General features: G+C 34.5%; 1 protein-coding gene across 1 annotated transcript in view; it reads right to left on the bottom strand.

The window, feature by feature from the left end:
* Positions 1-24,982, bottom strand: part of Cftr (CF transmembrane conductance regulator) — a 136,792-nt gene that overhangs the window by 97,180 nt on the left and 14,630 nt on the right. Inside the window, exons 2-4 of the mRNA XM_069996626.1 lie at positions 14,835-14,945; positions 13,018-13,126; positions 2,549-2,764 (exon numbers count right to left, since the gene is read on the bottom strand). Coding sequence (XP_069852727.1) covers positions 2,549-2,764; positions 13,018-13,126; positions 14,835-14,945 — 436 coding nt within the window. The remainder of the gene's footprint in view (positions 1-2,548; positions 2,765-13,017; positions 13,127-14,834; positions 14,946-24,982) is intronic.

The following is a 24,982-nucleotide window of genomic DNA, read 5'->3' as shown; positions in this document are numbered from 1 at the left end:
TGTTCAGAGAAAATCAACATTTCTACAAAACTGGGAAGACTTCTATAGCAGTGGGTATAGCATAATGGATAGTATTTAGATGAAAATGGTATCAGAATAGTTAAAGTATTATGAAAGCAATAGGTGGGTGGGGACAAAGATCCATTGAGCTGGATTACTTAACTATGTAACAACTCAGTAGAAAAGTAAAATATAATAATATTCTCCTGTGAATACTGCATAAAATAAAACATAAGAGCTATGGGTATAGTAAGCACTTATTGATTTCTTTTTAAATTTAGCTATCTATACATTTTTAAAATTCACAGACATATGCAGCTTTGTTTCACTTAAATTCATTATTTCACATATAATATGATTGTAAGATTTTAAACAAAGCAATAGAGTGCTCTGTTATTAAAGTTGTAATACTGTAGGAAGAGATTTTTCAGTCCCAGCCAAAGGTCAGATGGGTAAAGGAGGAGAGCAATGTAGCCAAGACAAGGCTACATCAGGGGTCACATTACAACGCAATAGAACCCTTTAATGATGATGCCAATGTAGGCAAGTAAGTATGGCTCTTGAGATAAAAAGCAAAATAGATAGGTGCTACTGAGAAATAAACACACATCCATTAGCCTTGACTTTTATACTAATGTTTTGAATCTGAAACATATTTATTACTGTATTGTAGTTAAATTTTACCTTGGGAGTTACTTAGAAATTAATCATGTTCCTTATTTGATCTCACATCCACTTTGCCTTATTTCTGTATTCCAATACCTATTTGATTTTTCCAATTGTTGGAAACCCTTCCATTTCAGAGACTGTAATTAACCTATTTTGAAATTTTGTAGTAGTCTTTACACAATGTTTCAGGCCTTCATTTTCTTATCCATTAAATAAGAATGATGGCACCTACCATTAAAAGTTCCTGGAGGGATCAAATTGGAACACACACCTAAGTCACTTAGAAGCATGTCATGAACACGCTCAGGTAATATCATTATGGCAATGCTTTTTATAAATATTTGTTAAACTAAATGCAATGAGTTTTTAAAGGCAAACAGTATAGATTCCACATTCCAAATGATATCTAATAATTACTTATGTAAAATTTCTGGATAGAAATAAAATGTTTGTTAATTTATCACCCATGTTTTCCTGGATTTTGTAAAGTTATGAAATTGTAGCTAAGGAGATTTGATGAAACCATTGGCTCTGATATTTTTCTCCCCTGCCTCCATAAAGGGCTTTTTTGAACAATAAAGTATGGTTATCAAGGTTTTACTGCACAATTGACCTTGTATATGTGCAATGAAAGTGTTATGGGTTATTCACCAAAAATGAATTTCAGATCCATAGCCTTTATAAAGCCCAGAATATAAAGTTTTTACACTGGGGAAGCAAAAAGACAAGAATAAAGCAATATGCAAATAATTCAATAAACACAGCTTTCTTTAATTACTTGATTGAGCTAAGCAGATATATATAGAGAGAATTGCATCAAATTGAGCCAAGCATATATATATATATATATAGAGAGAGAGAGAGAGAGAGAGAAGAGAGAGAGAGAGAGAGAGAGAGAGACAGAGACAGAGAGAGGGAGACAGAGAGAGACAGAGAAAGACAGAGAGACAGAGAGAGCAGAGAGGAGGGAGGGAGGGAGGGAGAGGGAGAGAGACAGAGACAGAGAGAGAGAGAGAAAGAGAGAGAGAGAGAGAATTGCATCCGATTGTTGAAATGATCTTCAGTTGTGTTTGTCAGGTAGCTCAATACTCATGTTAATACACCTAAATCATACCTCAGTATCTTGTGCTCTTGTCTTGAAAATACATTCAGAAAAGCAGAGGATGTTCTTTTAAAGCATGTACTGGACTCACAGAATGACAAAGTTCTCACTCATTGGATCAGTATTGCCAGTTGTGACTGTGTCACCACTGTCACAATTTCTTAGGGTGGAAACATTTATTGATTGTGTTATCATTAACAATTCTATATTATGCCCTTGTCAGTGAGCATAAAGACAAATGACATTTTATCATAAGATATCAGGTCAATGACTTTCATGCAGACTGTGTGTTATTTTTATAGGAAACCAAGAACCATGGAACTATGGCCTCAAAGAATTTTTTAAGATGTTGGCTAGAGATATGGCTCAGCACTAGAGCATTTGCTTAGCACCTAGGAGATCCTGAGTATAACCCTAAGCACTGAAAAATACAAAAACAAAATAATGGCAACAAAAGAATAATGGCATGCCATAAAACAAGACCTAAAATATAGGCAGCTAGTTTGCAGAGACACTTAGTAATTAACAGCTGAAGAAAATTGAGATAGCAAGGAAAACTTAAAATATCCCTTTTTCTTGCCATTTCTTTCCCAGACCCATGAAATTATAATTTCATCATTTATCCTTACCTGTATCAGTTCACTATCTAAATCAGAATATGCTATTCAGAACACCAGAGGAGTGTGCAAGCTAGCTCAGTAAAACATTTGCCTAGCGTATGCAAAGTCCTGGGTTAAATCTCCAGCATCACACAAACAAAAAATCTACAAGTATTACCTTCTTATAAATTAAACTAAACATAGCTATCCTCATCTGCATTCCAATATGGTGAAGGCCAAAAATGGCTGGATGTAGGAGCAGTGTCCTCACGATAAAAAGCAGACATAAGCCTATGGCTAGGTAAATGGCAATGGATCGTTCTGCCTTGTTATCTGGATCATAGGAAGCAATGATTCTTCCCAGTAAGAGTGGCTGTACTGCTTTGGTGACTTCCTGCAAAAGGGAAAAAACAGAAATTAAATTACATTTCCCAGTCTTAAAATGAAGTCATAATTTAACATGAGAACTTGTTTTATCTTTGAAGGATGATTTAGAAGAAGGCTTATGAGAGAGGGGTCAAACCATCCATGAAACTCTTAAAACTGTCTCGACTATCTGGATACTTTGAAAAAGATTTGATTTTTTGATTTGTAGCAGAAGTAATTTGGACACAAGTTTATGTATAAAATATTTACTAAAAAGGTGAATGAATTGTAGCTGTCATGTAAAGTGTACTTTCTAGTGTACTTTGTTAATCAGTAGTATCTTTTACACAGAAGTAAAAGGTTTCTAAATATTCCCCATTTAGTTTCATAACAACTTTGGGAATCAGAGTAGACATCAGAGTAGTATTATTTTCAGTTTGCTGATGAAGGAATGGAAGATTGAAATGACTTGATATAACTTCAAACTAGAACTTTGAAAGGTGCTTTGAGCAATGGCTTTATTTTCTATATAAACCTAGCTGCTTGAGGAAGTACTAACATGCCAGCACCACTGGTAGTTTAAGTTAGTCACTTTTGGTACCACTCCTTTGCCAGTCTGTGATAGACTTTGGTGAAGGGGTGTTCTAGAAATACTCCACCTTAAGCCAATTCCCAATATCGCATCAACTCTTGAAAAGTCCTTAATCACCTTCTAAATAAAATTGTCCATTGAAATGAATTACAAATTCTTCTGCACATGTAGGAATAGATTTAAACCCAGGACTAATTCTTACCCATCCTTTTGAAAAGCCTTCATATGAGAAAGACACATACTCTCATATTTGTATAATAATAAACCAGTGAAATGGGGTCTGCAAGTTGATGATGTTATTCTAATTGGCTTCATTTCAAACGGATATTTGTAAGTCTGATTTCCACCAATATTGCCCAGCATTGCCGTCTCACTCCTTAGTTTTCTGTTTTCCATTCTCTACAGCCTTTATTAACCACAAATACCCAAGGTCATCATTCTCAATAGATGACCACATTTTAACATCAATTTCATCCACAACAGGAATTGTAACCCACATATAGCTGTCATTGACTGACCACTGACTTTGTACACACAATATTCATTTCATAACTGTGTAAACCAAGGCTCTGAATGTAGAAAAATATTCAGACATTTAACAAAAACCTCAAGAACATGGAATATTGTAATTTTTCCTCTTACAATGGCCATATTTTAAGAGTTTGAATTACATTAGGCAGACAGGTGCTGCAAAGAAAATTGCTCACTTTCTACCCAGATATAATATATTAATAGATGGTGGTTTTAGCAAGGAAAATGTGTTAAAAATAGGTCAGTGCAAGAATAATTGCTTAGGATGTTGCATTTCGTATTTTTATTAACGTAGCCATGCACCTTTAAAGTATAGAACTAGAAACATTTTGAAACTTCAAATTTTATATAAATTGTATTCTGCTCCTTACAATTTTTTTTAATTTAGCACTGTGTTTTGGATATTTATCTTTATTTGTATTTGTATAGCTAACTCAAGTATTCTAAATTCTGTTAGACCTGCCATCTTGTAAAGTTGTTTTTCCATTGCATATATTGCTGTGTTGTTTCTAAATCTATGCTATTACAAGCCATGTTCTGGCTGTATGAAGTTCCATTCATACACTTTCTCTAGACAAAATGCTTTTATTTCAAAGTCATCCTTAAGTTAGGAAAGTGTAGAGTTAAGATGAATCTTGGATTTAAAATGTTAACATCTGTACTACACATATCAACTTTTCATACTGCACTTACAAGAACAATATTTCATCTTCAAAATTATTTTAAACCAATGTTTTATCCCAGAATTTTTTGCATTATTTTCTCTGCACAAATGTTTGTATCACATTTACTTTGGCTTATTTTTCGATTACTAATACATTTGCTGCTGGCTAAACTGCTCTCCTCAGTTGTATGTGCTGCTTGTGTTGGAAGAATTATATGCGGTCATGAAAAATAGAGCAAAGATCATTAGTATTCTCCATGCATATGCAATAAAGCATAATTTTCCCATTGCAAGACAATAACTGGAATGGTTTGAACTTTAAATGCTGGGGATGAAATCAATTGCTTATACCATGTTTAGCATAAATATCTATTTGAGACACACATATGAGACAGACAGACAGACAGAGATTCCTGTTGGAAACTATAAGAATGTATAAACCAGTAATAACTATCCCAATGAAGTTAGAAATGTGTGGGTTTGTACAAGTTATTTTCCAATTAAGTAATTTAAATAAAACTCTAAGGACATTACAGCATTTTTCATCTCCAATAGAATAGATTTATTTGCTGAATTATTTTGTTGCCCCCTATAATAGAAAATTAAAACTCATATTAATTTAAGTGGGATACCCATTTTTATATGATTCACTAAGTGAGTTAGATTTCATTTTGCTTCAACCAAAAGAGGACATGATTCTCCTTTAAAAAAAAGTAGTAATTTCACAAAAATATTGGTAGCATTACTCTGGGAGGGCAAAAGGTTATAGAAAATATAATTTAATTTTTGTTAAAAATATGCAATAGGAACATGTGCAAATAACAAAGCAATATAAGCATTACCTCTACACAGAGCTGTTTCTATTCAAGGACAAAATCTTCACCTCATACCTCCTTTACCTGCATAGTTCTCACTAATCCATTCTATGGAGCATATTCTCTAATATTTAGAATGGAGCCATTAATATCACCTGCTTATTTTTTTAATTTGGAAAAGAGGACAATGATAGCTGATATTTAGCTTAATCTATGAACTGCTGTCCTTTACAAAAATGACCCTTAGAAAAATAATCCTATGTTCTTTGTACTTAAAGTAACATATATTTTGTTAGTCTAGTTTCAGAGACACGGGCAATTTCCTGACCTGCCAAATCATGAAATGACAATCTAGAATTTGAGTGTAATGAAGACAAATATTGAAATATTTTATTATTTTATATTATACAAATCAAAATGAAATGTAATATTTTACTTAAATAATAGAGAAATCTCATACTAAATGTTTAAGATAATGTGAATTCAGATGAGAACTCAAGCTCTCATCCCAGTGAATTAATAATACCATGACACTTTTGTCCTTTTCTCTCTCTGGACATTTTACCTCACTGAAAAACTGAGATGGAGAGCAATCTAATTATGGAATTATTTCCAGTAATAGCAACATTTTTGTTTACATTCTAGCTAATACAACCCAATGAGAAAATAATTAAGGTATGAATATTGGAAAGAAGTATAAACATCAGCATAGAAAATGATTATTTATTTAACAATTTAATAATTGGTGTAGGGTGAAAAAAATAACTATACATTTACTAAGAATATGGTTCCTATAGGCTAAAAAGCCCTATTACTAAAATAAGTATCACATTCATAGTAACAGTATAAGAAAAGATACATTGGAATGCCAATAAGATATTTGGCATTTTAATAAGATAAAATTAGTAGGATATTTTTTGTCTCATGTAGAATTACAACTTTCACAAAAAACCTTCATATTACAAAATTCTCATTCTCCCCTAACTTGTTTTATAAGATTCATACAATAATGAAAAGTCTAAGTGGATCTTTAGAAGTGAAATTTTGACATCAGAAGAGTGGGGTTGTTTATCTGAAATTTTCAACAATCCCAACACTGTACACAAGACTTCTCACAAAATATCCACTCAACAGAGATTTGTAGACTCAACTAATAAAATTATTCTGAATTTTAGTTTTTAAAAACCCTAATAAAAAATATTTTGGAATTAAGAATTAAGATAGTTTCCACCACTGATTTTAAATCATAAAGCTATGGTGACATGTGGCATGACAAAGACATGAGCTGATGTGTTTGGAAAGTCTGGGGACACATCCAAATAAAAGTAACAACTTAATAGACGATAAAGTATGCTTTTTAATTCAGTGGAGAAAGGAGAAATTATGCAATAAGCAATGGAAAAACTGGACCTCATCTTTTAAAATTCAATTTTTATTTCATACATGTATCAGAATCAATGGCAAATAGATTAGATGTGAAAGATGAAAAATTAAACCACAGATGTATTCTGTGTTTTATATGTATTATGTATTATAAAGTATTAATACTTTATAAAGTATTAATACTTATAAAAGTATTAATCCAAAGCAGAAAACAAAGAAAAAGATGCATAAAATTGACAGTAAATTTTTAAAATGTTTTAAAAAAATAAACAAAATTACTTGAAACAATAAAATCAACTGACAGCCTGGGGAAAAATATGTTCTCACATACCATTTTTTAATCACCAAAATAAAAATGGGACAGTAAATAAAAAGACGATTGACACACAACAAAGGAATATAAATTAATGATCAATCTATAAATCTGTTTAAACTCATTAGAAGCAAAGGCAATATAACAATTTGGAATATTTTAAGTGGTAAGTATTGTTCATGAGGGCTGAAGTTCCATGCTGTAGTTTTAGGGATGTAAATTATTACACCTTGTCTAGAAGGAAATTTATTTGTATTTGTGCACTACAGTAAACAAAATGTGTAGAGATTTAGCTTTTTAGTAAAGGGATTTGTATGGAAGCACTATTTACAGTAGTGAGAAAAATGAGCTAATATAAATATTCAACAATGAGGAACTTGATAAATATATTGTGGCAAAGTCAGCTAATTCAACAAATGACTTGACAGAAAAGTATGGGAGGGCATATACAAGATATTTCCATATATATATATATATATTCCATATATTATGTAAAAGAATGATTACCCTCATTTCCCACTGGAGAAAATTGGAAAGATAAAAATTCATCAGTGCTTATCAGATTATTTTCATAATCCATAGCATTGCTAATAATAGGATAAATCAAGTAGACAATTTAATATATCTAATGATAATAAATGGTAGAAAGAAAACATGCAATAAAAGTCAGTCAATATCCAAGCCTGCAGAACTTATAAAGAATTATTGGCTTAAATATTGAAGGATTAAAAATGTGCTTTTAGGGAGGTAGCAGGGGGAAGGGATAGTTGGAGAACAACAAGGGAAGGAGTAACCATTCTCGACAAGAAATGTACTCATTAATTTTAACCCATCTGTACAGCATCTTTACAATAAAATAATTTTTTAAAAAAAAAGAATGTACTTTTGACAGAGTAAACCAGAATGTCAAATTCTTATTTGTCGTGATACACTAGAGCCTGATGTTAATTTTTGGCTTCATACTGACTTCCTGAAGGAATAATTTTCCATATTTGGCATAGTAAAGTTAAAAACAACCCTACTCATGCTTGGTTCACTAAAGCATTGTTTAAAATGTTAAATTTGAAATATGTCCATAATTTTGCCAAAGCTTGAAGCTTTTGCAAACATGTATCTACATCACACCAAGAACAGAGTTTCAAAAATATACCTGTGAGTCATTTTTTAGATTCATTGGCTATTTCAAAATCATTTTCTCTGGATATTCCATTTTTATATTTATCAGTTTTATTATCACTGTGATAACATTTTCACTAGCCAACAGAAGAAGTAATGCTTAGGATTAGAATCCTTACCATCTTTCTCAAACATTGGCAAGACATTTTCCTGTGCCCTATAAAAATTAAATTGTTTCTTCAAGATTTGCTTATAGCATCACTAGAAAATAAGTGAGTGTGAGTAATGAATTATAGAATCTACTTTAAGACATAGTAATAGCTAATATTGACGAGGCACTTGTGTACCAAGATTTTTCTGTGTTCTTAACTTTCACAACAACTTTATGAAATAAATTCTAGCACTATTTCTACACTAAGTAAACACAGATAAAGAGAGGTTCAATGACCTTCTCAAAGGCACACAGCTATAACCAGCAAAACTGAGATTTGAACCCAGCAGTCTGACTTGCAACTCTCTACTCTTTTTATTACGCTACATTAATGTAAAAATGTTATAATAATACTTGGCCCTCTTTCAATTGACTAACAATTCATGCATTGTGATCACTTTCAACATTAAGGCAGCAAATCAAATTGTTAGTATCAGTATTGTTTAACATAAACTGAGGTCCATTCAAGTTGTTGGTTCTGCATAATACCATAGAACAGATTTGAGTCATCATAGAGTAAACATATTTCAGGAAAATTAAAGGGAAAATGCTACATCTTTGGAAAGAATCCATATTGAAAGGCATCATGTGTATTTTACAGTGTTTCACCACCATATTTATCTGTATCCCCAAAATACATTAGTAATATTAGCTACTTGCTATAAAATGAGAGAACACATCATACTATTATCCATTCCTAGCAAATATGACCACATACAATTCCAAATTTCCAATTAGATTTTGTTTCAAAAATTCACCTAAAAAAAAAGATGGTATTACCTTGGACACTATATTCTACTCCATGTAGTGTTGGATTTTTAGTTTGGCAAAATGCTCTTGGAACACCATTCTGCTTCAACAGTTTCTGTAATACCGTAACCAAACTGTATAGCTATGCTACTACTGGAAAATCTGGAATAGCTTCTCCTGCCTTAGTCCCTTCTCTATGCCCCTGATATCTGCCCTTCTCCAGTGAACTTGTAAGAGGAATGCTGAAGCAAAGGAGAAAGTTCATAGTTTAGAGTGGGATTCTCAGACAAACTCCTTGGGACATTCTATTCCCAGTGGGGTTGCTGTTCTTTTTTATTCAGGGATACTTTTAACATGATTGTCTGACTATTCTTTCCACAGCCTTTATTTCTTCTCACTAGGCCTTTCCTCATTCGTTCCATCACATCTAAGGCCTTTCTACTCAACGCTGACTCCAAGGACAAGGACCACCTCCACTGGGAGCTCATGACAACATAAATCTCAGGTCCCATCTGAGCCCTCATGAGTCAGAATCCAATCTTAACTATATTCCTTGGTGATTAGGAGTGCAAATTTCAGAAATTCTGCCTTTCTACCCTGAAAGACTGCTACAAAAACTAAGGTGTTACAAACATAAGTTATTTAAAAGAATAGAGGTTTTATGTTATTATTATTTACCCTTCTCTTTGTCCCACTAGGGAAAGAAGAATTAAATCTACAGAGATTAAAAAGGATTAAGGGGGGCGAGAGAATGGGAGAGATAGGCTAACAGGTACAAAATTGAGTTAATGTTCAAATTTTCCAGTATCATCATTAAGGAAAAGTAAAACTATTTTTTTTTTACAAAATGGACTGGCCCAACCTCCTTACAGCAGATCTAGTCTACCTGTGACTCTCAGGCCTCACTGTACATTTAGACAGAGATCATCCTTTACAATATAGTGTATAGGACATAGGAATTCTGGAAATATGAGTGCCAGGACTTTGTTATGCCCTTAAATTTCCTGGGGCTTCATAAAGAAAAGTAGTCTGAAGTTGCACCCATGTGTACCACAATATGATGAGAGACATCTTAAGTGAGAGCTCCTTAAGAATTAAGAATACTTTTGAGTCAACAGAAATTCGTTGTAAGAACTCATTCAGGTAATCATCTTTTTTCAACAATATGCTTGCAGACACCCCCTATTTATCCTTAATTGACTCTCACAGTCAGTTATTCAGCAGCCTGTTTCTTTCCCATGTGGGAGTCTTCAATGTTGTCTGGCTGCTCAGGCAGATGAAGGAAAAACAAGTACATAATGGTGCCATGCCATAGCTAACACGATTTAAAACTGTACCAGTAGTGCAGAGAAGTAAATCCTTTATGATGGCATTTCTTTTTTCTTAACCTCCACAGTTAACAGAAAATTTTATAGAACATTTTTAAACCAATTGAATATTTATTATGCAACAATTTCCATGCTGTAGCACGACTGAAAATGCATAGACTTTGAAAGTATATCCATCTATTTCGACTAGAAGCATTTTACTCATTTCAAGAACTGTTCTCATATTTGATGAAAAGAAGGAGTTCCCAGAAAGAATACTACAAAAAGTAAGGTGTTACAAACATAAGATACTTAAAATGATAGAAGTTTCATGCTATTATTATTTATTTCTACCCTTCTCTTCCACCTATACGGGAGAAAGGAATAGAATCAACAGAGATTAGAAAGGGTTAGGGGAGAAGAGGATGGGAGAGGTAGGCTGACAGGTTCAAAATTAAAGTTAAAATGAAAGAATAACTTCTAGTAGGTAACTAAAGTCAGCAATAGTTTTTTGTGTATTTCAAGATGGCTAGAGGACAGGATTTTGAATTTTCTCACCAAAAAGAAATAATGAATGCTTGAGATGATAAATATACTTATTACCCTGATTTGAACTTGAAATATTGTATGAATGTATTAGAAGAGCACAAAATGCTCTTTTAGTGCATCAATAGTGATAGATAAATTAATTTTTGAAATAAAAATTCAATTGTCAATGATATTGAAGAGATAAGATACCTGAAAATATGCACTTTTCTAAACAGCTATGGTTATCTATGTTCTTTCAGACTTAATTTAGCATTTTTGCCACTTGAAATTGTGTGGTTTCGGTGAGGCCTTTCTCTGTGACAGGATGGGAAACCCAGGCCCTCACTGTACTTAGGGCTTTCCCTATGCAAGGTTTTCTTCCTATGCCTTCCCATCTTCCACATTCCAGCTGATTTCTCTTGTCAGGACCCTTCCTTACCAATATCTGTTGGTGATCAGTAAACACTGAGCTGATGGAAAGGGACCTTTCTCTTCCAATGTTCTCCTGACACCAGAGATGTAGCCCAGAATTCACATTAGCTCAGAAGAGCTACTTACATCACACCATCCATAGATAACTAATAACCAAGAATGGCTATATGTTCTCTTTTGCTAGATTTTTTTAATCCTAAGATTAAGAACAACTTAGTCCTTCTTCAAACCTACTCTAATTCCCTGTCTCTTAATTTTGTCTCGACATTTCATCCTTAAATACTACTAGATCTTGGCTGGGGGAAAAATGTTTCCTAAAGCTCTGCATGTTCTCCTTAAAAAATAAAATGTGATCACAAACACATTTTTAAAAAGTAATTACTTCTTGAGTTATCTTATTTGCTAACAGAATACTTTCACCTCAAAACATTTGCAGGTTTCTATAAGAACATGATAGATAGATAGATAGATAGATAGATAGATAGATAGATAGATAGATAGATAGATAGATAGATAGATAGATAGACAGACAGACAGACAGACAGACAGACAGACAGACAGACAGACAGACAGACAGATAGATCGATAGATCTCACAAACACACACACATATATACACAATCTACTAGATGACATTATTTCAGCATTTTGAAATAATAGATCCACGTCTACCTAGATGGATCCATATAGCCAACCATAAATAGAACATATAACATAATTTACTACACTACATAAGTGAACAGATTAACGTGTATGAATATGCACAAATCTATACACATGTATAAAAACTAGGCGACTTCTATGGTATTATCAAGAGCATTAAGAAACACTGTGGATTTTATTACAGCCCTTTGTATTATTTTGTGCAGCATGAACTAAAATTCTTAGAGCCATGCAACTCATATGGCATTTGTGGGGAGATACTGCAGCACTGCGAAGTTCCTTAAGAAGAGAAGCCAGTATAAATACAAGTCAATCCATATGGTTTACAACATCCCAAAGCAATATTGTTCAAAGCCATTACTGGAAGACTAAACACATTTTCCACTTGTCACCTCCTTTTACAAGTTATGAACAAAGATCCAAAGTGATGATCAAGTGATACAGAAAATTATAGGTTGGAGTTACATTTGAGAGCAGCTGGAAAACACTGGAGCCTTTAAACAGCATCAAGCCTAGTTTTACACTGATAAAGACATAGGATGCTGAGAAAGTGTAAAACAAGTGAACTCCATTGACAACTTTTAAATTTTTGTTGTTTTTCCTTGAAACAATTCAGTATGCAGATATATTATCAAAATATCATAAGCATTCATATATGTAACTGACTGAATTTTAACTAACTTTTGGCATTATCTCCTGATATTCTCTTGTTGAATACAGAAAAATAAAGATGCCAGTAATCTCATTTACTACTAAAATAATGTGATTTTGAATCATAACAGAAAGTAGTTTTAAACAAGTCACCAAGGATTTTTACTTGCCTTTGCTAGAAATTTAGATGGTTTCTTAGTATCTAGGGTTGGACTAGTCCTTTATATTTTTACCTTTGCTCACTATATTGCCCTATTCCATCTATAATCACAAAAATGTATAAATAAGTATTTTACCCATAGTATATGTACAAGTGTGATGCTTACCCCTAAATACAGTAAGATCCCATAGAATGTAAATCTCCAGAAAAAGCATCGTCGAAGGGCATGAATAAGTTTGGGATTTTTCTTTGAAGCCAATTCTCTATCCCATTCTCTACCAAAGAAAAAAAAGTGCGCCAGTGAGTTGCAGGTGCAAATATTTGAGTTGTCCTTTTTTCCCCCCAACATAGCTTGTTTCAAACAAGCCTTATCCAAGGGTATTAACCCAAGTGATTAGAGAAACAAAGCCTTTTGGAGACCCCATAATACCAACTGCTCAACCAGATATTTGGCAGGATCTATAGCTCTACCATATATCACCCTGTAGGCCACATTGTTTGTGTTGAAGAAAAGTGCTGGGCACAAATAAAGACAAATGATTATGCATTGTTTGTGGTTAGCATAAGGTGAAAAAAATGAACACATACATACAAAATGGTTTTTACTTTACTATTGAATTTATCTATTTAGAACTATGGCAGATTTTGCAATACTTAAATGTCAAATCAAAAACAATTGAAAAATATCAGGTGAATTTTTAAGTGATTTAATATGAGAAAAACTTAATAGGATGTTCTTAAAAGAAGCACGAAATAAAAATCAAATTTCATTTTCAACTACTGGAATCATTCATTACAGGTATAATTTGGGGAGGGGAATGGAAAAAATTGTTTAAATAGGGATACGGGTGGACCCATTGCAACAATGAGATGTATAAGATATTATGTTGAAAAACAAACTTTACAACTTTGGCCGGCATTACTTTGCTCATGTAATTATAACCCCTCTGTATGGTATCTTCACAATTTAAAAAATTATTAATAGAAAAAAGTCTTTGGCAAATGGCAAATAATAAGATTGTAGTAAGGATAAGATTTTGTAGTAAGGAAAGGCATAAAAATAGAAAGACCCTGAAACTGGCTGAAATCTAATACTGTTTACTTTTAAATAAAAGACATCAGCTGAATGTATTTAGTTAATGCCACTGCTCTGTAAGTCATTTTCCTTTTCAACTTTTCAAAAGGGAATAAAATACCTGTAAATGTTATCCTCATCTTAATTTTCAAATTATGCAGAGATGAAAACCTGAATAAACCACAGGTATGAACTACAGAATTAGAATAAATGCTTTGCATTTCATCAATTACTATTCCCATTACTATCAAGTTACCACCATAACTCAGCATGGTTCTATGTCATTGTAAAAGGAAGAGTGTATAACTGAGATTTGAAGACAGGATTAGCAGTCTTCAGGCATGGAGGATGGCTTTCTTTAAAGCTTGCTAAAAGAACAAACTATCTATAATGCCCAGTGACCTTTATCTATCTATAAATATATAAATATTTATATTTTTTACATTTGTGCACAGAGAAGTTTGTTCTCATCAATTATACTAAATCAAAATATGGTAACAAAATGGAGCTAAACCTGGAGGAGGACATCTTCTCTATCAAAGAAATGTGTCCAATGGGAAAGCCAGGAAAAGAAAGTGGACAGAAACCAAAGAAATGATTTTAGGTGGATAACAGTAAGATAATATAGAAGACTTGTGACATTATGTGTGATGAGAGGTCTTCAGTGACTCTGGTCAATGTCCTTTTTTTTTAGTGTACTTTTAGAAACACAGTAGTGGAAATCATATTCAAAGAGCTGAAAATTCAATGAACTGGTACAGAGAAAGACAAAATTAGAAGAGACCAGTTTAAGAATTTTAACTGATTGTCACTGAAAAACCTAAGCCACATCATATGTCAGTTATATATTCTGTAAATAAAAGTATGGCTGTTTCTCTTGAGCTAATAAACAACGTGTAAGGATATACCTTTCCAACTTTTCAGACAGATTATCAGCAGAATCAGCAGAAGAGATCTGATATATGTCCAACAATTCTAGGCGCTGTCTATAGCCTTTCTTCAAAATTGGGCTGGTCCAGCTAAAATAGAAAGAACATATTTCAATATTCACTTGATTTGGTATACCACATAAGCATGTAATCAGATACCAATGAATCTATATTTTTGTGTAGAACACATAGTATGTATACACAAATATGAAGATAAAATAAATCAACTTATATAAATACCAGAATTAATTACTGGGTTAACTAAAATAGATAGCTCTCTTTTCACTGGAGGAATCAGGAATTTGGTACAACCTGTCCTGAGAGACAAATATTAACTGCTAAACCAAAGACAGACATATACTCAATAGTATTCTGTAATTTTGGTACTATAGCACAGAGTACTCAATAATGTGTGTCAAGAGAATTCACTATAGGTATCGAGTGAGCAATTTGGGTTTATTATCATGTGTGAAACTTCCCTCATGGTAAAGATCATAACTTTGATCTCATCCCTGGCCATTGTTCCACAACTTGTTCTCTCAGCATCTAATCAATAACAATGTTTAATGGAGATTAGTGACGCTGGCATGGGAAATCATTAATCAGGATACCACAGCATTTTCAAATACTTTCCATTACATTGTTTCTCATCATTAAAGTAAAGCAGAATAATCTTCACATAGACAAGAAAGTCCATAAAGAAAGAGGAAAGAGAAATGTGAAAGAAACCACACATACCAAAAATAACTTTCTAAGTGAAGAGTGAGAGACTCTTTTCAGGTGAAATTTCATGTATTCATTGAAGAAAGAAGCCCTTGGAAGTAATTCTTAAGCCCATGAATTCTCCTTCAGCATCTTTATTTGCCCTAGATAACTCTAAAGTTTAGTGTTAATAAGACTACTTGGTAATGTAGCACAAGATGCATGTTGAATCACTGTAATTCATTTTCTGGGAGAAAAGATAAACTCAGAATGGGAACAAATACTCAAGCAAACCTTTCCAAATAACATTAAACATTTTGACATTACTCTAGGGCAAAATTTTGAAGATACCTTCATATCGAATCGCCTCGCACTAAGGGTTCAGGTATTTCTTTAGATTTCCTTGATCTCTGGCTTTTTCAGAAGGCCTATTTGCACAATTTGTCTCTGAGATTCAATTGACTTAAGGCCAATCTCTAATGTAAAGTAACTTCATATATCATTTCTTGCTGCAGCATTAGTGAGTGACTATGACTTGATATATCACTTTTTCCGCAATTCATTTTAACAAGAGCCTTCTTTAATAAAGGATGATAAATAAGTTTAGAATTTATCGCCTGGTTTGACTCATTGGTCATTTTTCCTGGAAAAACAATAATGCATATCGATAAGGTCAGTCCTAATGCAGGAGAAAAAGAGGTGCCATAATCATGGCGTGTATGTAGCGAGCACCACATAAGAAAAGGACCCAGAAAGTGCTCACCACCCCCCAGTATCACCCACAATGTAAGAGAAAGTTGAAAAATATAGGTGGCAGGCTGAGAAATATCTGAGACAGCTATTTAGGATATGAGTCATTTACTTCTTGAGGCCAAGAAGTAAAAAGGTAAGGCAAAAGTTTACTACTAACAGAAAACTCTGTTCCTTCCAAGAGCTTTCACAATCATGAGAATGTTGTGATTTTAATCTGAAATCTTTTTAAATAGGTAGAACAAAATGGGATCATTATCCTGTTCTAATGATACGGTATTCAAGGATGTTTCACTTGTCTGAATCACTAAATGACAAAGGGGTTTTTTTTCCACATTCTTCTGAGTTCTTTCTTTCCTTTTCCATGTTTAGCATTTCCTACTTAAGAAAATTAAGCATAGTGGGTTGTGACAGATACATAGCTGAGATTGTTACCAAGAAAAAAAATAAGTTTAGAAGTGGTTTAATCAGAGGGAAAAGCAAGTGTGCAGATTTCAAATGTACAAGTTACAGGAGGACCAGGACAAAGCTCGGGGTCCCAGAGAAGATCATCTGTATAATTCTCCAGAATACTAGGTTGAAGAGAAGTGGAGAGAGTGGACATCCTTGTCTTGTTCCTGAGTAACCTAGTATTAGAATGCCTAGCTACAGCAATAAGACAAGATGCAGACATAAAGGGGATCCAAATAGGGAAAGAAGAAATAAAACTCTCCCTCTTTGCAGATGACAAGATCTTGTATTTAAAGAATCCCATAGACTCCACTCCCAAATTACTCAAGCTGATTCAAAACTTTGGCAGAGTAGGAGGGTATAAAATTAACCCCCCAAAATCAATGGCTTTTCTGTATGCCAACAATGAGAAAAGTGGGGCTGAAATTAGGAAAGCAACTCCATTTGTAATAGCCCCACAAAAAATAAAATACCTAGGAATTAACTTAAGCAAAGAAGTGAAGGACCTCTATGATGAAAACTTTAAAAACTTGAAAAAGGAAATCAAAACAGAACTTAGAAAATGGGAAAAACTCCAATGCTCCTGGATTGGAAAGATTAACATCGTGAAAATGGCAATACTTCCCAAGGTTATCTACAAATTCAATGCCATACCTATCAAAATTCCAACCTCATTCTTCAAGGAAATAGAAGAGGCAATCCAAAAATTCATATGGAACAATAAAAGACCCGGAATAGCAAAAATGATCCTCAACAGAAAGAACACTGCTGGAGGAATATCAATACCAAATTTCAAACTCTACTATAAAGCCATAGTAATCAAAACAGCTTGGTACTGGCACAAGAAGAGACCTCAGGACCAATGGAATAGAATTGAAAAGCCAGAAATGAACCTACAGACCTATAGCCATCTAATCTTTGATAAGGGAGCTAAAAAAAAATAGAATGGAAGAAAGACAGCCTCTTCAGTAAATGGTGCTAGCAAAATTGGTTAACTATTTGTAGAAAACTAAAGCTAGATCCTTATATATCACCCTGCACCAGAATCAACTCCAAATGGATCAAAGACCTCAGAGTCAAAGCAGACACTCTGAAAACATTACAGGATGGAATAGGAGAAACCCTAGGACTCCTTGGCTCAGGCCGAAATTTTCTTACTAGAGACCCAGAAACACAACAAATCAAAGAAAGGTTGGACAAATGGGATTGCATGAAGTTGCAGAGCTTCTGCATGGCAAAGGACATAGCTAGCAAGATCAATAGAAAGCCTATGGATTGGGAGATCTTCACTAGCTATACAACGGACAAGGGTCTCATATCTAAAATATACTTGGAACTCAAAAAACTAAATCTCCCAACAACAAATCCTCAAAGAAACAACTGCCCAATAAATAAGTGGCCTAAAGACTTAAAGAGAAACTGAAGGATGGCCAATAGACACATGAAGAAATGCTCAACCTCCCTAGCCATAAAAGAAATGCAAATCAAAACAACATTGAGATACCACCTCACCCTAGTTAGAATGGCAAAAATCAAGAACTCTAATAACAACAGATGCTGGAGGGGATGTGGACAGAAGGGAACCTTATTTCATTGTTGGTGGGAGTGTAAACTTGTTCAACCACTTTGGAAAGTAGTATGGAGGTTCCTCAAAAGACTCCACATAGAATTCCCCTATGACCCAGCAATCCCACTTTTGGGCATTTACCCAAATGTTTACAAACAAGATCACACTAAAGCTACCAGCACAACTATGTTTATTGCAGCCTTATTTACTATAGCTAAGATCTGGAACCAACCCAGATGCCCCTCAGTAGATGAATGGATCGAGAAAATGTGGAATATATACACAATGGAATTCTATGCCTCCATCAGAAAGAATGACATTGCCCCATTTGTTAGGCAATGGAAAGACTTGGAAAAAATTCTATTAAGTGAAGTAAGCCAGGCCCAAAGAAACATAGGTCCCATGGTTTCCCTTACTTGCAATATCTAGTATATGTCTGAGTCAAGCAGAAAAGGTCGATAAGGTGAAGTTAGGAAAATGAACCCTAAGATATGTATTTAAATGTTTTTTTCTTTCATGCATTTGTTTCTAACGCATTTATAAGATTATTCCTTTGTTGCTTTATATGTCCCTCCCCCACAGTGTAACCCCTGCTTTTACTGTATATGATGTCGGTATAATTTGTGGAGGGGAAGGGGAAAAACAAGTCGTTTAAATAAGGATACAAGTGGGCCCGTTGCAACAATGAGAAGTACAAGTTGTCATGTCGAAGACGAACTTTACAACTTTGGTGGGGGGGGGAGAATGGGGGGGGAGTGGGAGGGAGGCTGGGAAGGGATGGGAAGGGGAAACAAAGGAGGAGGCTACAATGCTTGATAAGAAATGTACTCACTATCTTGCCCATGTAATTGTAACCCCTCTGTACAGTATTTTCACAATAAAAAATAAAAAATAAAAAATAAAAAAATAAAAAATAAAAAAATTCAATAGTGCAAACTGCAGATGAGCAGGCTCTTATTCACATATTATTAGAAGAAAGTAGGGCCAGATAACAGATTAGAAGCATCTGTCATTTTCAGTCTGTAAATGAGAAGAACCTGGTAACACAGAAGTTACTATAAGTATTCAAATGTTTTTTTTGTTTTTTTTCTTTCATGCAGTTGTTTCTTTCATATTTATAAGATGATTTCTATGTTGCTTTGTATGTCCCTCCTCCACAGTATAACCCATACTTTCACTGTATTTGATGTTGGTATAATTTGTGGAGGGAAAGGGAAAAAAACAAATTGTTTAACTAGGGATACTGGTAGACCCATTGCAAAAATGAGATGTACAAGTCATTGTGTTGAAAAAAGAACATAACAACTTTGGTGGGGGGCGGGGGGAGGATGGGAAGGGATGGGAAGGGGAAATAGCGAGGAGACAACAATGCTTGATAAGAAATGTACTCCTTACTTGCCCATGTAATTGTAACTCCTCTGTACGGTATTCTCACAATAAAAAATAAAATAAAATAAAGAACCAGAACCCACAAAGGAGATGGCAGGGAGGCAAAAAAAAAAAAAAAAGAAAGAAAAGAAAGGGAAGGAGGGAGGGATGGAGGGAGAGAGGGAGGGAAGGAGGCAGGAAGGCTGGAAGGCGGGAAGGCAGAAAGGAAGGAAGGAAGGAAGGAAGGAAGGAAGGAAGGAAGGAAGGAAGGAAGGAAGGAAGGAAGGAAGGAAGGAAGGAAGGAAGGAAGGAAGGAAGGAAAGAGAGAGGGAGGGAGGGAGGGAGGGAGGGAAGAAAGGGAATTTTGAGCCAGTCCCCAGGTCTCTGATTATGGGAAGGGAATTGAAGACCGCAATACAACTGTAAACAGAGCGTCCTACCAATGGAGTCCCTGCTCCAGATGCAGGAAAAGTCCATACAATTCACAAGCCTTAATCCTGTGACAAGGATTTGTGAGGCCATGACCACTCCTGCATGTGATAAGTAAAGCTTTATCTAGCTCCCCTTATCTCAAATCATGGCTTCTTGAGAAAGTGCCTATTAGAGACTATGTTACTTTTCATGACTGGGGATAAGGAGTGGTAACCGCTCACTGACTCACAGCACATTTTGCCATAGAATTTGGGTATAAGTCACTAAAAAGAAGAAGGACTTATGTCTGACAGGGCTCCCACAGAAAAATTTACACTATGGAAAGCTATACCATCAGTTTGGATGCAGTGGCAGCCTGGTAGCACCACATGATGGAGACTTGGGATTTCCTGTAAAGCCACACAACAAGAGACACGATGTGGCAGCCATTATATTTACAAGCAGAGATGGGTAGCTGGCACTGGCTATCATCAAACGCAGCTGAAACAGCAAAGACAGGTGCTCCAGACACCTGGCAATGAAGAAGCCTTGGGAACACCTGCCAAGGCACATAGCAGAGATGCAATTACAGGCAGCTGAGACTCTGAAGGCATGGGTGTGGTAATTGTGGTTCCACACTCTCTAGTCAAGAGAAAAATCTCACAACCTTAGATGAGGACCCTTAAACGCTTAAATCTGAAGTTTGTTAAGTAATCACTGCCAGGGAACTACAAAGTGGCTCCATGTATTGCTTTCCTAACCTAAATCATAGTTTCTACAGACTCCTGAATACCACAAATATATATGTATATTTATATACACACCCATACATATGTATTGCATATGTCTGTATTACAAATACATATATTTGTGTATATATGTAATACATATATATGAACACACATATTTGGCTTTATTACTATCGGATTGTTTTGGCCTTTTATTCATTTAACTATGAGGGTTTTTTTCTGTATGTCTGCTATAGGCCAATTACTTTTTAGTTTTATATTTTAATATAGGTCATTTACTCCCATCCATTTACTTCTTAGTTGTGCTTCCTATTACAATTCTAGCTAACTAATGTCTTCTTAGAGTATGAAGATACATCTTTGATTCTATATTCATCTAATGGTATTGGAACAGTAGTCACGATTATCTTTCACTAGAGTTTTCCATAAACACAAGGGTGTGGTTTATCATCTGCAATAGCAATTGTAGCCAGGTTTCCTCACTCTGTGTAGAATTCTGTATGTAGTGTCTTAAATATTGAAATTGATTAACAACTGAACCACACTCTACCAATCTAGTAACAGGGAAAAAAACTATAATAACACAGACATTGCCCAGTCTTAAGTAATCTGTAAGAAATCAACAACTAAATTTCCACCAAAAACTGCTCTGATACACATAACTTACAGAGGGGGAAAATAGCCATAAATTCATAAATAAGCAAGGCAACATGTCTCTCTCAAAATCTAACAACTCACAATAAAACATTTAAGTGATTATGAAGAAGAAAACTAACAAAAAACAGTTTCAATAAAATAATGACAAGAGTTATCAATGAAATTAAGATGGTGTATAAACAGCTGAGTGACTTCAAAAAACATACAAATAAACAACTAGAGAATTCAAACAGACAAAAAAATGACATAAAGAAGACAATAAAGGAATTAAATAGAGAGAAATCTTAGGAAAAAATCAAATTGAAATCCTGGAAGTGAAAATTCCAATAGCCTAAATTAAAAATAAAAACTAAGTTAAAGGTATAGCTAGTAACACAGAACAAGTTAAAATTAGGCTATCAGAAGTTGAAGAGTAGAAGATTGAACAGTGAAAGACATCACACAATACCAAGAAAATATGAATGAAATTGAACACCTATACTCCATAAGAGACCAAACGTAAAATTCATGGGTATAGAAGAAAAGGAAGCAATACAAAATAAGAGCATTGAGAATCTATTCATTAAAATAATAACAGAAAACTTCCTTAACTTCAGGAAAGACAGGGTACTTAAAGAATACCAAATAGGATCAGAAAAGAAACACATGTAGACCCACTATAGTTAAACCCTAAATACACAGAATGGAAAAACACATTGAAAGCTCCAAACAAGAAAAGACAAATTACATACAATTGCATGCCTAATCAAATAACAGTAGATTTCTCAATATGAACTCTAAATGCGTGTAAAGATATAATTAAGGGAAGTGAAAGAAGTCATCCACAAAAGATGACATTGTTTTATTTATATGAAGTTTCCAGAGTGAATGAATTCATAGATGCCCAGTTGCTTAGAAGCCACATGCAATGGTGCATGCCTATAATCTTAGCAACGTGGAATGCTGAGATTGGGAGAATCACAGTTTGAGGCCAAGGCAAAAAAGTTCACAAGGTTTCACATCTGCCATGTAAGCACGAAACCCTGAATTCAAAACACCTCAGTACAGAAAAGAAAAATCACAAGAGGAAGAAAGTAGCTTGATGTGGGTATCACAAATAATGATTTCTATTAGATATGCAGTTTTTTTAAGGTATAAAGTTTTCTTTACTTTTTCAATTTCCTTTTCTTCCTTTTGTATTACTGAGGATTGAATCCAGGAACCTATGTGTACCAGTCAAGCACTCTACCACTTAAGCTATACCCTTATTCCTTTTGCTTTTCTTTACACTATTTTTGAGAAGAAGTTTACTCTGTAACATAGTCTTGTCTCAGTCTTGCTATGTAGCACAGGTCAGCCTCAAACTCATAATTCTCCTGTCTCCATCTCCAGAAGAGTTGGAATTAAAGTCATGTGCAACCACATTGAGTTTAAAATTTTCTAAAGTTGAATATGATGATAGTTACCCAACTAAAAAAATCATTGTACACTTTAAATGGACATGTGATATGTGGATTATCAAAATAAAGTTGTAGTTAAGAATAGTTTGCCAGGTGCTCATGTCTCAAGCCTATAATCCTGACTACTCAAGAGACTGAGATTTGAGCATTGCAATTTGAAGGCAGCCTGGGAAAGGAAGTCCATGAGACGCTTATCTCCAATTTTACTTTATACTCAGAACCAGTGAAAAATTCTTATTAGAGTGACTTTTTGACTTTGACTAAACTCTCAAATTTTTAAATGCCTATGGAGCCACTACATAGCTCAGGAGAATATCTAGGGATTGGTGATATGTAGCATGCATTGTGTGCATTCTTTATTTCCCCAAGAAATGAGGAACTTAACTTCTACAACTATAAGAATTTGCAGGGAGGAGGTAATGATGTTAACATTGAAAAGAAACGAAAGAATGCACATTATTGGCATTGAAAGATCACCTTTTATTCACTCATGTGAATTGCCTATCTGACCTCAAAAAATTAAGAGGTAATAAGCGATACTATCAAAAATAAATGAATAAATAAAAGTCAACCATCTTCAATGACAACAGAATAGACAGCATTATGACATGTAGTCAGTGCCTCTCTACTCTAGAAAAGTGGCCTCTACATGCTTTTCACTATTTGGATTTGACTTTTATTCTATCTGGGCATGATGCCACTGGTAAAAGCCACAGAATGGACGGTGGCTGGAACAACTGGCAAGAAAAGGTGATTAACTGCCCTATGAGAATGCTACATCCTGTACAAGCTCACGTTCGGGAGCTCTTAACTAAGAAAGACAAGTAATAACATTGCTCTCTAATTCCTGATTTTTATTTCCATTGGCAAAAAGAAACATATTTGAAACCAAGAAAATAAGGAAGAAGGGAAATAAATTGGCCTTAGGATTTTATGGTGGAAATGCCACTGCGTTGCTGGCAGGAAGTTTTCAAAGCTTACAGAGGGAAGCCTGTGTAACTGTCAAAATATTACCACCATTACTGTCAGATAATCACATTCCAGAGATCCAAGCACAGCAGGCATTTCAAGTATCCCCAGGAGTCGATGTAAGGAAAGGAGTAATACAGTTCCACCTGGCTTCTACCTACCTAAAAGAGGAACAAAATACACTTCGAATGGGTGTTAGGATATCTCCCAGGTGACATATAGATTCAAGTTGCTGGTTTTTATTTGGTGTTTCTTTTACTGAGGCTCTTTGCCCATCTAGCTTGTTTAGGCACTGTCACTAGGACCCAGAATAAAAACTTTACATTAGGTATCTCTCTCCTTTGGCCAAAAATGCCCATGTCCTTTCTTGGATGTGACTGTCATTCTGGAACTAATATAACATCTGGAATCAAAGCTACTTGATTTCTTTCTGCTAAAGTTCTCCTCCAAAATGTGAGATGACACATCTCTTTTAGATGTCCTCTGAGCAGCTCCTGACAGTGGAGCCAGGTTCCTATTTGTTATGAGCCATAACAGGTAAAATAAATGCTATGCTTTCTCATGACCCTCAGCAACCAAATAATTTAATGACTTCTCTGTATGTGTACAAGAACACCACTATTTATTCCTTTCTAACACTTGACTGCCAAAGTAACTTTTCCAAAAAATTAAATTTAAAATAGAGTACAATTCCACTCTAATCATTTGTTGCTCTGTTCATTTAGTTTCCCAACCTGTCCTCAAACTCATGAACTCCAACCTCAACCACCTTAGTACTGGGATTACACATCCAGGCAAGGTGATGATTGTTAAAATTCAATCGTGATAAAGATGGTTTCTTCGATTCTGTTTAGAATCATTCGTTGGAAGAATGATCAGTCAATAGTGGAACTTTTCTTATTTTTCTTGATCTTTCCCCTATTCATGCATGTTTCCAGTTCTTTGATACCATGATACTACTATTACTTCTCAGAAGAATTCAAAGAGCATCATGACACTGGATTCAGACTTCTCAGTTGATTTTTTTAACATTAAACTCAATGCAGAATTTGGTTGTTAGTGGTA

Source organism: Dipodomys merriami, unplaced genomic scaffold (assembly GCF_024711535.1).
Source record: "Dipodomys merriami isolate MVZ:Mamm:240054 unplaced genomic scaffold, mDipMer1.0.p SCAF_5, whole genome shotgun sequence".
NCBI classification, from domain to species: Eukaryota; Metazoa; Chordata; class Mammalia; order Rodentia; family Heteromyidae; genus Dipodomys; species Dipodomys merriami.
Note: the sequence above shows the minus strand (reverse complement) of the source record. Positions and strands in the feature narration are given on the sequence as shown.